Source organism: Solanum verrucosum, unplaced genomic scaffold (genome assembly GCF_900185275.1).
Source record: "Solanum verrucosum unplaced genomic scaffold, falcon-dt-bn FXZP01000040.1, whole genome shotgun sequence".
Taxonomy (NCBI): Eukaryota; Viridiplantae; Streptophyta; class Magnoliopsida; order Solanales; family Solanaceae; genus Solanum; species Solanum verrucosum.
In genome coordinates, this window is record NW_026020323.1 from 2999949 (window position 1) to 3022964 (window position 23016).

At 33.7% G+C, this 23016-nt stretch overlaps 1 protein-coding gene across 1 annotated transcript; it reads left to right on the plus strand.

Annotated features, from left to right (window-relative positions):
* The first annotated feature begins 9780 nt into the window (after positions 1–9780).
* Positions 9781–10344, plus strand: LOC125835511 (dirigent protein 21). The gene has a single exon (XM_049514644.1). It carries the CDS (start codon positions 9781–9783, stop codon positions 10342–10344), a length of 564 nt encoding a protein of 187 aa, XP_049370601.1.
* The last annotated feature ends 12672 nt before the right edge of the window (positions 10345–23016 follow it).

A 23016-nucleotide genomic window follows, 5' to 3' on the forward strand; every position in this document is an offset into this window, starting at 1 on the left:
CGTTGAGGTTAAGGTTCTTCGCTTAAGGTTAATTTGAAGAAAAAGTAACTGAGGGAGAGAAACAAAAGTTGCTAAAGGATTTAATTCTCGAGGCATGGATTCCGTTAATATAAACTTAAGCTATTTGTATTAAAAAAATGGACAAAGACCAAACCTGATAAACTTTTGAATATTTAAAGGACTAAAATCGGTAAGTTTATAGTTAAGGGACTAAAATCGATAAGTATATAGTTAAGGGACTAAAGCTAATATGTTTTTGAATAGTTAAAAGACTAAATTCGTAAAATGTATAGTTAAGGGACCATTTTAGACCTACTCATATAGTTAAGGGACTATTTATGTCATTTTCTCGAAAAAGGGCACCCATTATTGAGTTTGAGATCTGGTTGGAGCTAGCGGTGGTTGCTGATCTGCAGAGCCGCGCTGGAGTTCAAGGTCGTCGCTGTTGTTGTTACTCCGGTGGATTCGTGGCTGGTTTTATTCACGGAAGAATAAGGGTTTGTTTGGTTGTTTATGGCATTTGTGGGTATGGTTTGGTGATTAGCTAAAGTCGATGGTGACAAAGAAAAAATGGGGTAGGTATCCGGTTGTTGCTTGTCGGCAGTGAAGCTTGAGGGAGATCTGGTGGTTTCATGTGCTGGTTTTTGGTGGTGTAAAGGTGGAAGAAGAAGAACAGTTGGGTTGGATGGTGGTGGTTCTTCGGATTCCCGACGCGGTAGTTATTTGTGTCCAAAACTTTTGGTTATTTAAATATCTTGTTTATTTAAATTTTGTATTAGGGTCAGAAAACTTTTCGTAGTAACTTGAGATTTCTCAACCTAGTCTAGATTTGGACAAAATCGAAGTTTGTGAGGTCTAAGGAAATCTGGTAGCAATTGGGTGATCTAATTATGAATTCGATCACATGAGTAGATAGGTAAGTTGTTAAGGAAACCTACGACTTTAAGAAATTGAATTTGGGTGAGTAGAACTCCCGGAAATGATTTTGGCGTGAACGGGTAGTTTTTGAGTGTCATTGGTTGAAGGTGTGGTGTGAAATGGGGTCTTGGATTTATTATTTTTACTCACTGTTTCGCGCAAGCCGCTATGGCCGAGATTTGTGCCGCCAGGGCGGGGTCACTGTAGCGGGATGGGTCCTGTCGTAGCGGGACAAACGTGACTGAAGTCGGAAATAAAACCCTAAAAATGTTTTATTCTGCACTTTTCGACTTTGAGAGCTAAGGAACGACTCCAGGGGCTTTCTTGAAAGTTTTTCACCATTTTTGAGACTAAATGTAAGGTTTTCACTCATCGAATCCATTTTTCGATTCGTAGAATGTAAATTCGTAAGTAATTATTGCGGTGGAAGGGTTTTGATCTGAAACTAATGGTTGAAAAAGCCCTAATCTAGGTATATGGATTAAGGTTTGACTAAGGGTTGATATTATTGATTATGATTCGGGTAATTGGGTCTTGATTGTTGATCCTTGCGTATAAATTATTGTTTGTAGACCTAGAACAAGTGGAAAGAATTCGGAAAGGGAAGATTCAAGTGCCTTAGGGGATTCAAGCTTGGATTCGAGGTAGGTGATGGTTGTGATTTCATGTTGGTGTGATATATGTTTGTATTTGCTCATTATAATGCATGTATGTATGCAGATGTTGCATTATTGATCACCCTAATCGTAAATGAGGATAATTGAATAATTGTATGCCATGAATCACCTCTTGTTGTATGATTATGAGAATATACATTATGATTGTGATTGTGGTTTGTTGAATGGATCGGGTGTTGCGTTCCGACACACTTACTTGGATCGATTGCCACGTTCCGGCATAAACGTAGGATCGATTGCCACGTTTCAGCAAAAACATAGGATCAGTTACCATATTTCGGCACAAACATTGGACCGGGTACCACATTCCGATATACTAACAGTTTGAGTGTGGGTTCCATGAGAGGACCATTTAATTGGGTTCCGTGTGAGGACCATTGAATTGTGTTGTGTATCTACTTGTGATGATTACGTTCATATCTAATGATGATTGATATTGGAAGACTTTATGTTGCTCTAAATTGATAACCAATGTGTATTATTGAGAACGTGTGATGCTATATTGATCCTGAAAAGATGACTAATATTATATGTTCGGTATATGCCTGTTTTATAATGATGTGGTTACTTGCATGTATTTCACTTATTGGGATAGCCGCGTGATCCTACCAGTACACTGTGGTTGTGTACTGATACTACCCTTGCTTGTTCTTTGTTGAGTACATGACATCTTCAGGCGGCTATTGATAGACCTCAACTATGTGGCAATTGAGCGTGACTAGATTCAAGGGTGAGCCAGTTCTTTCAGGATGCCATGGATCTTTCTTGTTTAAGGCCACCCTTTTCGGACTTAGACTATTTGTTTAAGGTGTTTTGTTTAGCTTCGGGGTTGTACCCCTTGTTCTTAGACTTGTCATTAGTAGAGTTTTGGTACAATGACTTTCATGTTCTAGGGGTTGAATTTCCGCATTAGTTTGGTTAGTTGTTTGTTAAAACCTTGGAGTTTATGGAAACTCCATATTTTTATAGTCATTTAAACCTGCTTCTGTATCTTTAAATGCCTTACTTTTCATGAAATTTATTTGTTTGGGTTGTAGTAATGGTTCTTCCATCGAAGGGTTTGTGTGGGTGCCAATCACGACGGTCTGGGTCGTGACAAAGTTGGTATCAGAGCCTAGGTTCATTGATCTCATTGTACCAAAACGAGTCTAGTAGAGTCTTGCGAAACGGTACGATGACGTCCGTACTTTTCTTCGAGAGGCTATAAGACTTTAGGAAAAACTCACTTCTTTCTACTCCTTTGTGCTATGACTTAAATCCAATTGGTATCTGGGTGATACAATATGTATCTTTCCTCCTTCACTCTATGGTCCGAGCTAGAGCAACAACAACGGTAACACCATCACTAGCAAGAGAGGATGTGTATAGACTACCGACAGTGGAATAGGGTCACCATTCAGAACAAATATCCATTGCCTCAGATAAATGACCTTTCTGACCAATTGCAAGGTGCATCGATTTTCTCTAAGATTTATTTAAGGTCTGGTTACCATCAGTTAAAGGTTGAGGCGGTTAAGAATTGGGTTCGACCAAGTTCTATGATTGAAACTAGCAGTTTTGTGGCGCTCGCTAGCTAATATTGTCGATTGTGGTATGAGTTGAGTCCATTTGGTATCTCCCGATTCCAATTGGTATCTCAATGAAGTGAACTAGACGTCGTAGTTCCAGCTGAAGGGACACAACCAAGTTAATTGGAACTGGGAAGGTTCTAATTGGTATCTGGCCTTAAGGGCCGTATAAGACATAAATTATTAGTAATGATCGTCTATGGAACGAAGTAATTAAAGAATTTGGACTTGTCTGCAAGTTGTAACTTTTTGAGTGTCTTGAAACTTGTTGTGAAAAGAAAGTCACACGAGATTAGGTACAAGGGTCTAGATAAATTACGATGTGGTTCGTAAGCGAGAAATTTGGACGTGCGTTGCGACCAACTGATAACTGTGTGAGAGTCTGGGTGTATCTTGGGGATATGCATGTGGTAGTGTTGAAACGTTGTAAAAGGATTCTAAATTGTGTACTTCGTTGGGTTGACTGGGGGGTAGACAATGATTGTCCTATCTAAAGGGATTTATCTAAAAATGCTTGAGTTATACCTGGGAACCTTTAGGGGAAATTGGGAAGGAAAACAACCCAGAAAAATTGTTGGCAATGATTCTGTTTTCGGTATGGCAGCTGGGGTGGGATTTTCCCGCCAAGGCGAGACCGCCTGTGCGGGATTTCTCCTGCCAGAGAGGGACATGGCAAGACAAAATCTCAGCCCTATCTCCCATATTTTCCCTAGTCACAATTATGGATCCCGAATCATACCTAAACTAACCCCCGCGATCTAATTCAATGTTCAACAATCGAATATAAGTTATGAGGTGTGTTAAAATTGTGGAGAACCTGGTCATATGAGGAGTAAATCAGCGAGGCTGTGGAGGCCTGGGAAATGGTAATGCAGGTAGATGAGTAGTGCAGCCAGGCAAAGAAATTGCCCATCAAGATGATAGGGCTCAATTTTATGTTTTTTCGGGTAAGACCGAGTTTGAGGGTGTGTTGTAGTGGTCACAAGTGTTACTATTGTCTGTGCTTGGATGGCTATTGTTTTGCTTGATCCGGGTTCTACTTATTCATATGTGTCAGTTCAATTGCCTTGGGATTTGAAATGGTTTGTGATAAATTTGATGCCTTTATCTATGTGTCTACCCCAGTTGAAGAGTCAGTCATAGTCACCCATGTGAGTGTTGTCCTGTTGTGGTTATGGATTTTCAGATTTGGGTTGATTTGGTTATGATGGATATGATTGATTTGATGTAATCTTAGGCATGACTTGGTTGTCTCCCTATTATACCGGGCTTAATTGTAATACTAAGTCGGTAACTCTAGAGATCGCCGGTAGGGAAAGATTAGAGTGGGAAGACCTGTACAAACCTAAGCTAGCTAAGATCATATCCTCTATTCGAGCTAGGAAACTAGTGGGGCAGGATTGTTTGGCTTATTTGGCTCATGTTTGGGATATTGAGGTTGAGTCTCCTTCTGTTAAGTCTATTCCTGTAATATCTGAGTTTTAAGAAAGTGTTTTCTACGAATTTTCCTAGTATGCCTCCATATAGAGATATAGATTTCTGCATTGACTTGGAAACTGACACTTGCCCAATTTCCATCCCTCCGTATCGTATGACTCCTGCAGAATTAAGAGAGCTTAAGGGTCAAATCCAAGAGCTTCTTGATAAATAGTTCATCCGTTCTAGTGTTTCCCCGTGGGGTGCTCATGTCTTGTTTGTTAAGAAGAATGAGGGTAGTATAAGGACTGGTGTTTTTATCTTAATCCATAAAGGAGTGGATTGATACCGAAATGACAAGCTTATCGATAAAGAAAGTCCCATTGAGTACATTTGGGTGAAGGCAATTGAAGATTTTAGTAAGAAAGTGCGTATAAAATTGGGTTAGTCAGTTGAATTTGATGGGTATACCTGAGTTGAGGTGTCATGTCGATGAAAAGGTTTACTTCGTAGTGATAGCTAGAGCTAACTAAGCATAATGGCAATAAGAGTTCATGATGAATTGTGATTGGATGAAACTATATAATAAGATTGTTGGTTAAGCAAAATTTGTACAGTAATTACGACTTGCGAGTACCTAAGCTGGTGGTTTTCAAAATTTGGTGAGTAACATGGTTGTATGGAAAGTTTTAAGAGATGGTGGGACACCATTCAAATAGAATTTTAAAGAGCTAGAGTTATAATGAAGGAAAATATAGTGAGATATAGTACAACCTTTAGAGAGAGGCGAGAGCAATAATATTTTATTTGATTGCAAAGACTAAAGAGATTTCTTCATAAAGGTAGATAATTGGGTTCAAAGACGCATGATTTCATTCGTTTTGTTGTGGCTATGGTAATAGTATCACAAGTCAAATTGGTTAAAAACTATTGGAAAGGACTTGAGAAAGGAGTGTACGTACATTAACTTGAGTGTGATGATAAGTGTTTTGTTTTTGTTTTGAGTTTAGTAATGAGTACTATTGAAATTTTAGCGAAATATATGGTAAGATCGATGGAGATGCGATCAATGATAAATAGAGATCCATGAATTCATAAAAATCTTTAAGGTAAAAGCTAATGTTGATAGAGAAAAAAATTGTGTTATATGATGGAAATTACAATTCAGATTTTTTCATTGTGAGTCTACATTCGTGGTGATGTATTTTGTCAAGGTATGAATTGGCAAGGTGAGAAATGATCAATTGTATCCGGTATTGAGCATTTAAAAGGACTTACACCTGGGGTGAGTCATAAGTTTACTACTATTGATTGTTAAGTACCTAAGAAAGGTTTCATTTTTAAAAGTGTTGGTTTATAATAAGGTAAAAGGTCGGATTGTTTATGATAGTTGTTAGTGTTGTGAGTATGATTCACTAGCTATGCTCTATAGTGTTTTCACTTTTATGGGTGGATCCCTAGTGGTGAATCAGGAGTACCAAATCCTGTGATGTTCTCTTGGTTGAGTGGGAAGATTGGAAAGATTTGGTTATTTCGAATGACATAATCGGTGTTGTCTTGGAGTTTTAAAAGTATTTTAGTGATTCTACATGTTCCACCCTGCTTATGAGAATTTATAGAAGAGCTACCATGCGTATTTGTGGTTGTTTGATAATTTTAATATTCCTATAGTCGTCGAGGTCATGTATCGATTATGTGTGGTTGAACGCGGGGATCATTGGGTCCAATTCTACTGTTCTTAAGAGGTAATCTACAATTACTAAATCTTGCATTTCGATAGTGTTGATGGAGGGGTTGTATGCTTAGACATATCCCTCGATGAGTATCTGATTTCTAAAGATCAACTTTGTTATAACTAAAGCTCATGAGAATTTATGTTGTGGGATGGAGATATTGTTAAAAACTATGATTGTTTGGTTATTATGAGTGTGTGTTGGTTGATTCAGGTTCACTTATATTGGTAGTAAGTATTGACTTGAAATTTTATCATGTGTAAGTGCTAAAGGATTCGTCCGGATGATTGTGTCAAGGTCCTTGATAACATGTTGTAGACGTGTGTACGATCAACTTTGGTGGTTGTTGGGAATCACTTTTGTTGTAGTTAAGTTTACATATGACAATATTTATCACTCGAGTATTGAGATGACTTCATTAAAGCATTGTATGGGAGGATGTGTAGGTGTTCCAATTGGTTGGTTTGAGGTAGAAGACGTGAAACCTTTGATAGTTGATTTGTGAAAGATGTTCAGGGTAAGGTGATAAGTATCCAATCTAAGCTTCTAGCAGCCCATAGTCGACGGAAAAAGTATGTGGGACAAGTATCCCCAGTTATTCGACGATTCAGATACTATTGTATTCTTGCTTTAGCCCTTTTATTCCTAGTTTGTCACTCGGGGAGGAGTGATGGATAAATTGATATCTATGGTAATTTCCTGCTCCCGTCGTTATAGAAAATCCAATGGAGAAAGAATTGGGGTCAGAAAACTTTTCGTAGTAACTTGAGATTTTCCAAACTAGTCCAGATTTGGACGAAATCGAAGTCTGTGAGGTCTAGGGAAATTTGGTAGCAATTGGGGTGATCTAATTATGAATTCGATCACATAAGTAGATAGGTAAGTCGTTAAGGAAACCGTACGACTTTACGGAATTGAATTCGGGTGAGTAGAACTCCTGAAACTGATTTTGGCGTGAACGGATAGTTTCTGAGTGTCGTTGGTTGAAGGTGTGTTGTGAAATGGGGTCTTGGATTTATTATTTTTACTCACTATTCCGTGCAAGCCTCTATGGCGAGGATTTCTTCCGCCAGGGCAGGGACGCTGTAGCGGGACAGACGCGACTTAAGTCGAAAATAAAATTCTAAAAACGTTTTAATCTGCACTTTTTGACTTTGAGAGCTAAGGAACGATCCCAGGGGTTTTCTTGACAGTTTTTCACCATTCTTGAGGCTAAAGGTAAGGTTTTCACTCCCCGAATCCATTTTTCGATCCGTAGAATGTAAATTCGTAGGTAATTATTGTGGGGGAAGGGGTTTGATCTGAAACTAATGGTGGAAAAAACCCTAATCTGGATATGGGTATCAAGGTTTGACTAAGGATTAATATTATTGATTATGATCCGGGTAATTGGGTCTTGATTGTTGATCCTTGCGTATAAATTGTTATTTGTAGAGTTTTGGTACAATGACTTTCAGGTTCTAGGGGTTGAATTTCCGCATTAGTTTGGTTAGTTATTTGTTAAAACCTTGGAGTTTATGGGAACTCCATATTTTTATAGTCATTTAAACATGTTTCTGCATCTTTAAATACCTTAGTTTTCATAAAATTTATTTGTTTGGGTTGTAGTAATGGTTCTCCCATCGGAGGGTTTGTGTGAGTGTCAATCACGACGGTTTGGGTCGTGACAATATAATTGTTGTTAATGACTTAAATCCGCACTTGAATATGCTAATCAGTGCGAATTTTATTTAATTTACTCAATTTTTTTTAAGTAGAATAAAATGAATAGAATAATAAAATTGATCTATTTAAAAAAAAATGCAACTCTACCATTTTATAAATTTCAATTTCTAAAAAATTAAATAAATTCCGTTCAATGAAGTCGTTGGAGTACAAACTTTGGGTTTAACGCGTAATAATTTTTTTCTTTTCATAATAAAGTTTAGCATATAGAAGTCATTAGTAGCGATAATATGCTTCATTTTATCCTCTGTTGAATAAAATTATGACTTATATTTTCTTTCTTCGTGAATTTTATTTTAAATCGTTGAGGTTAAGGTTCTTCATATAAGATTAATTTGAAGAAAAAATAGTGGAGGGAGAGAAACAAAAGTTGCTAAAGGATTTAATTATCGAGGCATGAAATCCATTAATATAAACTTAAGCTATTTGTATTAAAAAAATGGACAAAAACTAAACTTGATAAATTTTTAAATATTTAAAGGACTAAAATCGGTAAGTTTATAGTTAAGGGACAAAAATTCGATAAGTGTATAGTTAAGAGATTAAAACTAATAAGTTTTTGAATAGTTAAATGACTAAATCCGTAAAATGTATAGTTAAAGGTTCATTTTAGACCTACTTCTATATTTAAAAGACTAGTTATGTCATTTTCTCGAAAAAGGGCACCCATTATGGAGTTCGAGATCTGGTTGGAGCTCGGAGCTAGCAGTGGTTACTGATCTGCAGAGCCGCGCCGGAGTTCATGGCCGTCGCTGTTGTTGTTACTCCGGTGGATTCGTGGCTGGTTTTATTCGCGGAAGAACAGGGGTTTATTTGGTTTTTTATGGCGTTTGGGGTATGGTTTGGTGATTAGCTAAAGTTGATGGTGACAAAGAAAAAATGGGGGTAGGTATCCGGTGGTTGCTCGTCGGCAGTGAAGATCTGGTGGTTTCATGGGTTGGTTTTTGGTGGTGTAAAGGTGGAAGAAGAAAAACAGTTGGGTTGGATGGTGGTGGTTCGTCGGATTCCCGACGTGGTATATCTTATTTGTGTCCAAAACTTTTGTTTATTTAATTAGTGTATCAACATATTTTTAGATTATACTAAAAATAATTTTTTTTTTTTTACCGTGGTTTCCGGGCGTCGCTTTGCGAACCCGACTAACTAAAAATAATTAAATGAATACAAATAAATATAATAAAGGTAACAAACGACATATAAAAAATGTGATTTAACAAAAAATAAAAATTTAATGAAATGAAAGTAACACAATATCTCTATTTTGTTTATACGCAACAAATTTTGAGAATAATAATAATAATTAAAATTAACTAATGAAAATCTTAATATTTTCATAAGAATAGATATCAATAAATTACATTAAAATTATAACAAATGTATTAATTAATTAGTTAATGAATAAAATATTAACTTTAAACAATATCAAGTCAAAAGTTGGGTTCGGGCCCTAGTATGGAGAAAATCTTGTTGGGAGCGTCACCCCCAAATGGGCCCTGCAGTGCGCGATTCAAATTTAATCGGGACTTCAATATGGACTTTGAATACCGAGTGAGAAACCAAAAAAAGTTAACACATGGTAAGACATCATTATTTACTTTAATTTTAACTTCATTTTATTCTTATTCGCATTGAAAAGTCATTCAATCAAAGTAGAAAAAATTGAACTGAACACCCCACCCGTACTACTACATATATTAGCTACGAGGACTTATAATCTTTGAATTGTGAAGTTGCATAAAAATCATGTCCAAACTTTGTTCCCCTTTATTCCTCCTCGTTCTCCTTTCAATCCTTACGTATGGAAACTGTAACGAATTTTCCAGAAAATTATCGAAGAAAGCAATGGGTTTAAAGAGAGAGAAACTTAGCCACCTTCACTTCTTCTTCCATGACATAGTGAGTGGAAAAAACCCAACGGCGGTGAAAATAGCAGAAGCCGCCGTGACCAACAGGTCAGCCACTGGATTTGGTTTAATGGCAATGATTGACGACCCTTTAACAGTTGGACCAGAAGCAAACTCGAAAATAGTTGGAAGAGCACAAGGGATGTATGCACAAGCTTCAATCAATGATATTGGTTTATTGATGGTACTTAACTTTGTTTTTGTTGAAGGAAAGTATAATGGGAGTAGCTTAAGTGTTTTGGGACGGAATTCGGTGATGTCAATTGTTCGGGAGATGCCTATTGTCGGGGGAAGTGGGCTTTTCAGATTTGGTCGTGGTTATGTTCAGGCGAAGACTCATACTTTCGATTTCAAGACTGGTGATGCTGTTGTCGAATACAATGTCTATGTCTTCCATTATTGATTTTTAACTGATTGTACTTTTGTTATTTGGGTTGGCGTGCCTCTTTTTTCATGGAATATTGAAAAGTAATGTAATTTTATTTGGCATATTTGAATTTTGTCATGTGCATGGACCACTTTGAAAGTAGGAAAATGAAGGTCCCTATGTTACTTTATTTCCTTTTGAATAGTTGAATAGTTTTTCTTTTTCGTGAAGCGCTTTCTATTAATTTTTTTATTTTATTTATAAATTCAAGGTTTGAATTTGAAATTTGTGATTAATAATGGAATAATACTCACTACCACTAAAAACACTTTAAAACAAACTAAAGGGTAAGCACTTTCTTTTACTAAAAGTTTTATTATTTCGTCTGTTCAATTTTATGTGACACGCTTTGATTTTACATGATATTTAAGAAGAGTTTTTAAAAAAAAAAATAATCTTTAGATATTTGTTTGATTATAAATCATTTCATTTAGAGTAAAACAAAAATTATAAAGTTAATTATTTTTTATTATAATAAAGTAAAATTCTTTTTTGAGAAAAACTAAAAGACGGAGAGAGCATATTAATTATTAGTGACTTCATTATTTGTTTTATAATTAAATTACTTATTAGAGTGATAGCTTTAATATAATGACATCTGTTAGTTATTTTTCCTCTAAATTCTTTTTTAAATGAGAAGTTTTATGAGGTTAACTTAAAATATGATTCCTTTTCAAATTTGGCTTTATTTTACTTCAAACATCACCTCTTACTTGGGGTGTTCATAGTAAAACCAAAATAGAAAATTAAATCAAAGAAAAAATTTAACACTTTTTTATTTGGTTATGTAGATACGTAATATTTGACCGAATTTAAAATTTTACATAATTTTAATGCTTCAATATATATTTTTAAAATCTAAATTAAATATTTTGATTTTTATCTCATTTTAATAAATTTATTTTAAAATACTACAAAAATGGGGAGTTCTAGGATTTTGGTGGGGAAGGAAATTGAAGCTTTTAATTAATTACCTGTGGAGGGTGGAGCTCGTTTAGGCTTGGCAGAATCATTTTCTATGGACAATGGCTTGGAAAATGAATAACTTGGGCAGAAGTTCTTGAGAAGATCAGGGAAGTCGACATAACTTGAGAAGATGAAGAAGTGTTTTGGGTTATAATTTGGGGTGGGTATTATGTTATTTGTGTGAGTTTTAAAATTAATTTGAGTGGGTCTTTAAATTATGGGTTGAAATTTAATAAATTTTGGGTAGGTGTTTTAGATTGAGACATGTGTCCCACCGTTAGTAGAAAAGATATATACACTTCAAAATTTGGACGGTAAGGATATTAGAGTCCCGAAAGTACAACGGAGGGTATTTAAATACCATTTATGATAGTTTGAGGGTATATTTATCTCCCCCACACAATAAATAAATAAATTATCCTACAAGCTACAACAACAATCCGCACGAAACACAAAGAAAAAGAAAAATCATCACCTATACTACAACAAACATCAACCCACACACGTAGAAAGAAAAAACAAATACACACTTATGGAAATAGTCCCAAAAAATAAAAGAAAAAGCAAAAGAAGGCGGTTTTTAATGTTTACTTTCATAGTTTGGAGTTTGTGATTCTTGATTGTGGTCTTTTTTTCTCATGATAATAATTTTCACAAGAAGTAATACTTAATCTTCTTTGTATAGTTTTATATCATGATTCTGCATAGCTTGATTCCAATTTATTGAAGTTGTTCAGATTGTGTATGTGTTGAATTCGTTATTCTTTAACGTTATAATATTAAAATATATTTAAACTTGTTATATCATTAAATTTAAAGTATATTGCCATAGCAAGTAATTATTTCTTGCATGCTTAAAAGTTCAATTTGCATCTTGTTCTTGATTAAAGTACGAAACTTAATGTTCTAAAGTATGTAATTAATAATATTTAGATGAAATTTAGTTCTAATAAATTAAGTTACTTTTCCATTTTGTATACTTAATAAAATTATCATTTTTCGTAATTTGACTCTCAAAAGTACTTTGTATGAAATTAATTACACTTTTATTCATTTTGTGTAATGCAAAGAAAAATATTTCCGTTCTTTGTAAAATACGTAACTAAGAGAATAACATTTTCGTTCCAAAAATAATGGAGAGTTTCTGTAGAATGTGGTATAATGGCCTTTAATGCCATTAACATTCACAATACATTATACAAATTTAACTCTTCACTTTGAAACTCCTCTTTGCAAATCCTATATAAGCATGGCCTTTTGTGAACAAGAAGAGAACACACCAACACAAACAAAAGGAAGAGAAAAAACTTTTTCCTCTTTTCTTCTTATCTTATTCTTATAATATTTTTTGGGCAATTGGTTTTGGGAAACCTCCAAACTTTCAGCCACGAGAGCACGTATTTGAGAGTAATTGTGGAACCTTGGAGAGCGACCGGCTACAACGATTTGGATCGGAGTCGAGCCGAAATCGCTTTCAAGGCAGTGGCTTGCCACGACACAGTGTTTGTGATAAGTTATTTATTACTTTACAATTCCAATCTAATTAATATCAATATTGTAGTATTTTTCCCAACAATTTGAAAGCGATTTACTAACATACAATATTGATAAATGGTTATTTCTTTGAACAAATTTTTTTCTAATTTGTCAAAATTTGAGCCTTTGAATGAAAATAATTTTAAACGATGGTCACAATTTTTTTTAATTTTCTTTGAACAATTAGAAGTTGATTATGTTTTATTTAATGAACCTTCTATGAATGGTTCTAATACTACTATTGATTCTAGCAATGTTATGGTTGTTGATGATGTTGCTAAAAAGAAGTTTGAAAAGGATAACAGAACTGTGAGAGGACACTTGCTAAATCATATGACTCATCCTATATTTGATTTATTTGTTACTTATAAATCTGCCATGTAATATAAGATAGTTTCAAAAAGTAATATGGTGCTGATGATGCAGGAAAGAAAAAATATGTTGTCGATCAGTGGATTAAATTTCAAATGGTTGATAATAAGCCAATAATGAAACAAGTTCACGAATATGAGAACTTGACTGCTGATGTTCTCAACGAGGACATGAAGATGTGTGAGATATTTCAGGCTAATGTTCTACTTGAAAAATTCCCACCATCTTGGAGTGATTATAAAAGTCAATTAAAACATAAGAAGAAAAAAATGTAACTCTCCAAGAACTTATTAGTCATATGAGGACTGAAGAGGCGAACAGTCTCAAAGATAGGATTAAGGAACTTTCTCTTAATTCTTCTAAAGCTAATCTTGTTGAATTTTCTAGTACTATTGTGAAAGACATGTCCAAAGGCAAACAGAAGAAAGTCTAAAAAAAGGAACATATGAAGAAGAAAAATCAATTCAACAAGCCGGAGAGCCAAATTCAAAAATTTAAGGGTTCTTATTTTGTTTGTGGAAAAGTTGGTCACAGGGCTGCCAAGTGCTATCAAAGAAAAGGGCATGACTCAAAGTAGGAAGGACAAAGTGATGTCCAAGCTCATCTTACTGAGGGTAATGAAGTGATTGATGTTGTAGTCGTTGAGGCAAACCTGGTGGCTAACAAAATTGACCGGGTGCTAGACACAGGCGCTTCAATGCATTTTTGTGTCAATAAGGAGTTATTTCATGACTTTGAGGAGTTCAGTGATGGTGAGTGTGTATATATGGGCAACTCTACTACTGCTGTAGTAATGAGTAAAGGAAAATTTTTGCTTAAATTAACTTTCGAAAATATATTTTCTTGAACAATGTTTTGTATGTTCCCTCCCTCTGTAGAAACTTAGTTTCCGAAACACTTCTCAACAAAGTAGGTCTTAAAATTATTTTTGAAGCTGATAAAATAATTATTTCTCGTGGAGGAGATTTATTGGGAAGGGATATCTTAGTGGAGGTTTATTTGTACTGAACATTGTTCAAGAGATTGTCAATAATGGAAGTATTTCAAATTTTGCTTATATTGTTGAGTCTATCAATTTGTGGCATGGCAGACTAGGTCATGTTAATATTGCTTCTATTAAAAGACTTAGAAAAATGAAATTAATTCATGTGATAAAAACTTCTGAGTTTTCTAAATGTCCTGTGTGTAGAAGCAAAGCATGCCAAGAAACCTTTCAAATCTGTTATTAGTAAGTAGACCAAATTACTTGAACTAATACATTCAGATTAAGCAGATTTCAAGAACACTGTTAGCAAAGGTGGAAAAAAAGTATTACATTACTTTTGTTGATGACTTTTCTAGATACATTAAGGTATGTCTTCTTAAGTCTAAAGATGAGGCTGAAAGCATATTTTTGAAATTCAAAGCAGAAGTGAAAAAATCAATTAGACAGGAAAATTAAAAGATTTAGATCTGATAGGGGCGGTGAATATAGAACTAAAACTCTAGAATATTTTTGTGAGAAACATGATATTATACATGAGGTTAGTGCTCCATATACTCCCCAACAAAATGGTGTAGCCGAACGAAAAAATAGAGCCCTTAAAGAAATGATGAATTATATGCTTTTAAACTTTGGTCTATCTGACAATGGTGTAGCCGAAAGGAAAAATAGAACCCTTAGATCAGTCTTGTCTGCATGCTATATTCTTAATAGAGTCCCTCATAAGATGTTAGACAAGACCTCATATGAGTTGCTGAAAGGATTTGCTCCTAACTTGAAATTTCTGAAAGTGTGGGGGTGTTTGGCTAAGGTTGGTCTACCTGGATTTTAAACGAGTAAATATTGGTTCTAAGACTCCTGATACTGTCTTTATTGGTTATGCTCAAAATAGTGCTGCATATAGATTTATGTCTCTCAATGATCACTCTAATTGTGAATCTAGAGATGCCAAATTTTTTGAGCATATTTTTCCTTTAAAAATTAATGTGTCAAGTGATGTGCAAAATAATGCTTCTACATCTATGTCAGTTAATTCTCATGTTGTGCCTTATTCGAATGTTATTTCTAGTGAGCATGAAAATGAACTTAGAAGGAGTAAAAGATGTAGAGTTGAGACTAATTTTGGTCCTGATTTTATCACTATTTTCTTAACTGAAAATTAAGATATTAATATTTTAAATGATGAATTAGTGCCTATCTATTTAATAGAAGAAGACCCTAAAACTTATAATGAAGCAATGAAATCAATAGATCTTATATTTTGGAAAGAGGCAATTAAAAGTGAATTAGACTCTATAGTTTCTAATCACACTTAGGACTTGTATGATTTGCCTAAAGGTTGTAAATCCATAAGTAGCAAGTGGATATTTAAGAAGAAATTGAGACCTGATGGTACAATTGATAAATATAAGGCTAGACTTGTGATTAGGGGTTTTAACCAAAAAAAATGTGTTGATTACTTTGATACATATTCTCATGTGACAAAAATAGCGACCATTAGGACTCTTATTGCTTTAGCCGCTATTCATGATTTAGTGGTACATCAAATGGATGTCAAAACAATATTTATAAATGGTGATTTAGAGGAGGAGATCTATATGACTCAACCAGAGGGTTTTGTTGTTCTAGGACAAGAGGATAAAGTATGCAAATTGAGAAAGTCCTTATATGGACTAAAACAAGCACCTAAGCAATGGTATGAAAAATTTAATATTACATTAGTGGATAATGACTTTGCTGTGAATTCATCTGATACGTATATTTATTCAAAGATGATAGGTTCAGATTGTGCCATTATATGTTTATATGTAGATGCCATGTTAATATTTGGTCCTAATGTGAATGTTTTTAATGAGACCAAGAACTTTTTGTCTTCTAAATTTGAAATGAAAGACTTTGATGAAGCATATGCAATTTTGGGAGTTAAAATCAAAAGAACTGCTAATGATTTCTCTTTGTGTCAGTCTTTTTACATTGAAAAGATGTTGAAATTTTTTGATTGTTTTGATGTAGTTCCAGTGAGAACTCCTTCTGATCCTAGCATATACTTGAGGAAAAATAAAGAATCTAGTGTTTCTCAAACTGAATATGCTAAAGTAATTGGGAGTGTAATGTTTCTCATGAACTATACTCGACCTGATATAGCTTATGTTGTTAGTAGATTGAGTAGATATACTCGTAATCCTAGTAGTGAACACTGGAATGCTCTTCATCATTGTTGACACCCAATTTTGGACCTCCACAATATAGATTTATCATCGAGCTTCTTCAATTCTAAACGATTTAAAATAATTAGTTTCATAAAAAAAATTAAAAACAGTTTGCAAGTTATTTTAAATAGCTTTGTCACTTTTTATAAATTTTTGTAGAAAATAATATATATGTTATATATAATTATGTATATTTTATAAATATTCGAAAATCATCTCAAAAAGATTTTAATTTTACTTAATTAGTTCGTTAATTGGTTTAGTTAGTTAATACTTATATTTTTGAGTTATTAGTTTATAATTAAGTTAATTATTTTATTTCGTTAAGATTAAGAAACTCATTAATTAATTTATATTAATTAGTCTTATTTAAAATTTAGCCAAAGTTTTCTTATTTGTTTAAATTCTTAATTCAATTGGCCAAGTTTGCAATCTATTTGGTTATTTTTCAAATTCAAATATAACCAATACTTTTACTCCTTACTGGACCAAATTTAAGATCAAATTTGGGCCTTTTCTCAAACACCAATTACCATCAGCAAAACCATTATCAGCCCAGTTCCAATTCCTCCAATACAATAAGCAAACAGTATGCGACCGTACCCCTACTCTTCGTTCTTCTTCTTCCAGCGAGAACCAGAGATGCGAAACCCAACAACAAGAGCCCAGAATGAAAGCGCAACAACCCAGCAACACGACCCAAATCGCGAGCCAGCCGAGCGATGCGAGCAACACGTCGTTCTTCCCTCTCAACTTGTCCATCTTCGTACGAAGAATATTCTCGATCGAGCCAGGTGTTTGCATCTCAGCGCATCCATCGTCCTTTACTCAAAATCAACGACCCTCCATTCAAATAGGTTGAGAATTGTACTCATTCAAGCTGGCAACCTTATCTCTTAAGGAAAATTCGACTTTTGAATTCGAAAATTCTATCCCTTTCCCCCCTGAAATTCATCCCTAGTTTTCCCCTATGTAAACCCTCTCATTCTTCATTGTTTGAGGTTAGACAAAAATAGGGTTGTCACTCAGAAATTAAATACAATATCACAGAAAAAATACAAAGGTTTTTTAGGCTAAAATAGACCCAAATATCGACAAGTGAGATAAAGCTGGGCACCGAACCGGGTTGTACCGGTACCGGTCCAGTACCGTTCCGGTACCATTCCGGTTCGTTCCAGTCCGGTAGTATTCGGGACGAAATGGGACATCGTGAGCCGGTACACGGGATGGAACGGTATCACGATTTGATACCGGTGTACCGGTACCAGTTTTACCCGGTTTATTCCGGTCCGGTTCCAATTAATTATTTTTTACTAATTAATTTATAATTTATATATATATATATATATATATTAACAAAAAGTCTTCCTAGGGATCATCAAAGGCTGAAAAGCCTGCTGCCCCCTGCGGCCCTACCCCTGCCCCTGCCGACCTGTCCCATCCCCAGTCCCCACTCCCCACTCCCCACTAGCCAATGGCAAGCTGAGTAGCTGACTGCCTTAGCCCCCCTTTCTCCCAACGGAAATATTTTCAACGACTATAATTCTATATTTTCCAATTCCAACACATAATCACAAATTCTAAAAACTATATATATTCCCTCTCTTTATATGTTTAATTACAATTTATGTATTTACAGTATTTAACAATTAAGAATCATCAATTTCTCTCAATTCTCAATCTTTTTCAAAGTTTCATACTTTCAATATTCAAGTTTCAAGTTTCAAATTTCAATCATATTATTTTGTAATTGTGAAGATTTCAACAATCATTTGGTGAATTTTGGAGTAGGAATCTTCTTCAAACTTCAAGTTTCGGCATCAATTTTTCAATTTTCGATTATAATCATTTGTTCTTTACACAAGCGTTTGGTAACTTCGTTCCACTCTCGAATCTGATATTTATTTTTTGTATTTATTATTTGTAAGTTGTTCTTGTTATATTTTATTTGTTCTTGTTAAATTTCGTATTTCATAATTTATAGTTTTATATCGTGGAGTCTTCTAAAAAAAGTGGAGGTAAAAAAGGTATTGTACACGGAGTAAAAAATATGCTTACAAAAAGTAAGAAGGGTTCTAGTTCTTCTAAATCTAATTTTCCTCTTGTTAGAATGAATACTGATGAATTTACTCATGTGAATGAAACTAGTTTTTTTCGTCCCGATCCTATATAAATTAATTCGGATACTCCTATAATTTCCGAAGAGGTTTATGAAAGACATTATGGTAATTATCAAGAAAATGAAGAAGTAGAAATTGATGAAGAAGATTTAAATGATACACCGACTAGTCCCGACCTCAATAGTACTGAAGTTCCACCTCAGGAGGACAATTCTTCGGTTGGAACTAGTCGTCCCCCTATTGTTCCAACTAGAGGTAAGACCAAGGTACAACGTGCTTTAAAATCACACATGTGGAAATTTTGTTATTTGAATGAAGAAAAAACTTTTAGTTTATGTAATATTTATAAACAACATTTTAAATATACATCTGGTGGGAGTGGAGGTTCAACGGGGGGATTAAAAAAAAATTGATTAATAAGCATAGTAAAGAGTGGTTTGCATATATATCTTCTCTTGATGTTTGTGAAAATTCTAACATTGAAACGTCGGCTAGAGGGTCAAATATGGTTCAAGGTGAATTAAATACTTTGAACCCAAGTGGTCCTCTTACATATCGAACCTATAATAAGGATCCTGATCTTGAAAACTTTGCTAAAATGGTTGTTGTTTGTGGTTTACCTTTTAGTTTCGGAGAACATCCGGGTTTTATTGCATATATTCGTGATACATATAATCCTAGTTTTAAAGGTTTATAAAAAATCATGGTAAAAAGAGATATTTTTGAATTTCAAGAAAAACATTGTCAATATTTGCGTGCCTATTTTGAAATAATGGATTGTAGAGTTGCTATTACCACTGATATGAGTCGTAGTCCTAATGGTTTTGATTATTTAACTGTTACTGCGCATTGGACTGATTATAATTGGAATTTACAAAAAAGAATTATTAGTTATAAAATTTGTCAAAAGAAAAAAGCTGGAATGTATATTGCTACTATTGTGTTAGAAATTTTAGATTTTTTCGGTCTATGTGATAAAGTCATTAGTATTACTTTAGATAATGCTTCTGCTAATTTAAATACTATTAATATGCTAGAACCTAGACTTTGTCCTATTAGTAAATATGTTTTTCATGTTAGATATGCTGCACATATATTAAATTTGGTGGTTAGTGACGGTGTGAAATTATTTGAAACTAGTTGTGATAAAGTTGATAATGCTTGTTTTTATATTTTTCATATGCATAGTAGTAGTAGAATTAATCAATTTAAAGAGCTTTGTAATGCATGTAAACTTCCGTTTAGAAAAGTTCCGAAGCATGTAAAAACTAGATGGAATTCCTTTTATGAAATGCTTGAAGTTGCTTATACATATAAAGAATTTAATAGTCATAATGCTTATCCTGAATTTGAACTTAATGATAGTTATTGGGATGAAGTAAATGAACTTAGAATATTTTTGAAATCGTTTTATGATGCTACTAAATTTTTTTCTGGAATGTATTATCCTACTATTTCTGAAATTTTAATACATATATGTGAGATTTCATATCTCTTTTCTGAATATAAAACAAATGAATTATTTACCAGTGCTATTGAAGTTATGATTACAAAATTTAAGAAATATTTTTTTCCTATTCGTCAAATTTATTTAACTGCAATTCTTTTCAATCCCGAATATAAAGAATATGATGCAAAAACTTTAGTTGAATGCATTTATCAAAATTTAGATATTAAACCAGAAGAAAAACCTGATTTGGTAACATGTCAAAATAGTATAAAATTACTTGCTAAGGAAATGTATGATAAATATTGTTCCTTAGATAATGTTGATAATCCTCAAATGTCTATGCCTCAAGTAGGTGCCCATGGTAGAGTGAAACATAAACTTGGTCTTGACTCTTCTAATAAATGTGAATTTGTTAAATATCTTGAACAGGGTTCAGATAATATTACAAACGATGAAGGTATACCACAATTATTGAACTGGTGGAGGGCTCGTGGAACTCAATTTCCAAAACTTAGTAGGATGGTGAAGGATGTGCTTGCAATTCAAGGATCATCAGTTGCTTCGGAGGTAGCTTTCAGCGCGGCAAGATTTCAAATTGGAGACCACAGATATTCGTTAGCAGAAGACTGTTTGGAGATATCGGTACTGTTTAGAGATTGGATAAATGCCGAGCGGAGAAATCAAGGACTTCCAAAGTTGGATAGTCAATTTGAACTTTTCATAGATTCAGCCATTGGATGTGGTAGTGACGATGGCATGGAACTTCAAGATCGTCAACGAGCTTTACCAAGATCAGTAATTGATTACGGTCAATCTATAGCTAAGTTAGAGAAAGGATTTACGGGACTATACAACTATTAATATTACATTTTAGGCTTAGTTGAAATAGAACTCTTCCTAGAAGGTGGTTGCGTAAACTATGCACTCTACTAATAGTTGTAAATTGTAATTTGTAATACAAATTTAAATAAATTGGAATATTGGATTTATATTTTTTAATTTGTGACTTTGTGTCATTGTTTTATCCTTATTTTTATTTAATTTTTTAAAATTACAAACTTAAGTTACTTAAATTATAAGTTATAAATATAACTTATAAGTTATAACATATTAATAAGTAATAGCTTATAAACTTCAAAATATTCAAATCTTGAAAACTTAAACTCAAAAACATTTTTTTTTTTTTAAAAATTTTTATTAAACTTAACTTGCATACTTCAAAAGATTCAAATATTTAAAACTAAGCTCAAAAACATTTTTTTTTAAAAAAAACTTTATTAAACTTAACTTGCAAACTTAATAAGTAAAAATTAAAAAAAATATCTTTAAAATAAAATTAAGTAAAACTATATTATAAATTTCAAAACTATTAATTTAAACTTAGAAAAATAAAAAAACATTAATATTTTTGTATTTCAAAAAAATAAAATAACTAATTTTTTTTTAATCATTTTTTGAAATAGCTAGATGTGTTGTTCCGTTTATCCCATCCCGTTCCATTCCGGTCCGCTCCGGTTCCATCCCGGTATATAGTGGGACGGAACGAAATCGTGTATCCGTACCGATAATTTCAGTCCAGTTCATCCTGGTACCGATCAACAAACTGGTCAACACATCCCGTTCCGGTCCGGTACTGGTTCATTCCGGTCCGGTGATTCCGTTCCGGTTCGGCGCCCAATCTTAAAGTGAGATAGAAGGTATTCAAGTTTTGGTTTCGTTTAGAATTCGACATTCTTGTTGTTTTCTCGTAGTCTTATTTTAGTGGTGGAATCACCCTCGTAGCTAGCTCATTTTTGTCTCGGTTCACTGCCCCGAAAAAGGTAATACCACCTCCCTCATTCACGTTCTATTTTAGATTCTAAATGCTATATGATAAGTCTGTTTCAGTTGAGTTTGCTTTGGCCTCGTTTCTGTTTCATTTTTTTAATTATTATATTTCAGTGATTTTCATTGATAGTTCTTCAGATTGAATGGGTTTTTCAAATTATTTCCTTCACTATTCGAGTTTGTTTTGCTGGCTATCGCATTGTTTGTCATTTCATTTTGATCTAGTATGAATCTAGGTATGTGAGAATCTATTTGCTGGAATATTGTTGACATGTGTTTATTTACTTTACCTTGTTTCCAAGCATCAACCTCTTTATTATTTGCTAGTGTTTGTCAAGCGATTTGAGTAGGTACATAATCGTAGAGAATAGTTGTTATTTGTTCGTTTTGAGTTTGGAAATCGGTTTTTTTTGAAGTATTTAGCTTCAGAATGTGATATTTACTTGTGGTTTTCTGGATTTAGCTAGTTTTTGTTATTTTTATTCTTCTGTTTCGTCATGCTAGTCTGATAAGTCGTAAACTGCTATCATGTCTTATCTCTTTTATGATTCTGCCAGCTTTGATGTCTAGTTTTGAAGTATTTGGCATCAGTTGGGTCTAAAATATTTGAATAATTCAAACATGTTAATGATCGAAAGATAGCTGCAATTTTAGTTTCCATTGATCTTGTTTTGAGATTTCTTTTCACCGATCTTTTCATAGTTTTCATTAATGTTCACTTGTTTTTCTTTTCTTTAGTAAGTGATAGTTTCTTGTTATAGTGCTAAAATGTATATGTGCTTAAGCACTTTGCTGGAACCTCTATGATTTGATTTTGTGATAGCATTTAGGAATTGTCTGTTATGCATTTATTATTAACAAGTTGCTTTAGCCTATCTAGTTTATACATGATACATAGATTTTCTTGTTGGGTCTTGTCTACTTAATCTTCCTTATAGAATAGTGTTTGCTACCAACCATTGGAAATTGATTTATGATTAATTTAATCGTTGTAAGGCTGAGCTTGCTAAATTATCTACTCCTTGTGTGTGTTCTACTGAAAAAAATGTGTTGTGTTAATCTTATTTAAGAGTGTTTAATCAAAAAATCTGATCTTAGATGCTTAATATCTTGAATATTTGTATTTCCTAGAATAGGTTTCAAATGGGATAAAGATAAAAAATCTTTTTTTTTACTTCGTTCTTG

Coding starts and splice junctions, on each gene's coding strand:
- LOC125835511 (XM_049514644.1), top strand. CDS start 9,781: ATGTCCAAACTTTGTTCCCCTTTATTCCTCCTCGTTCTCCTTTCAATC.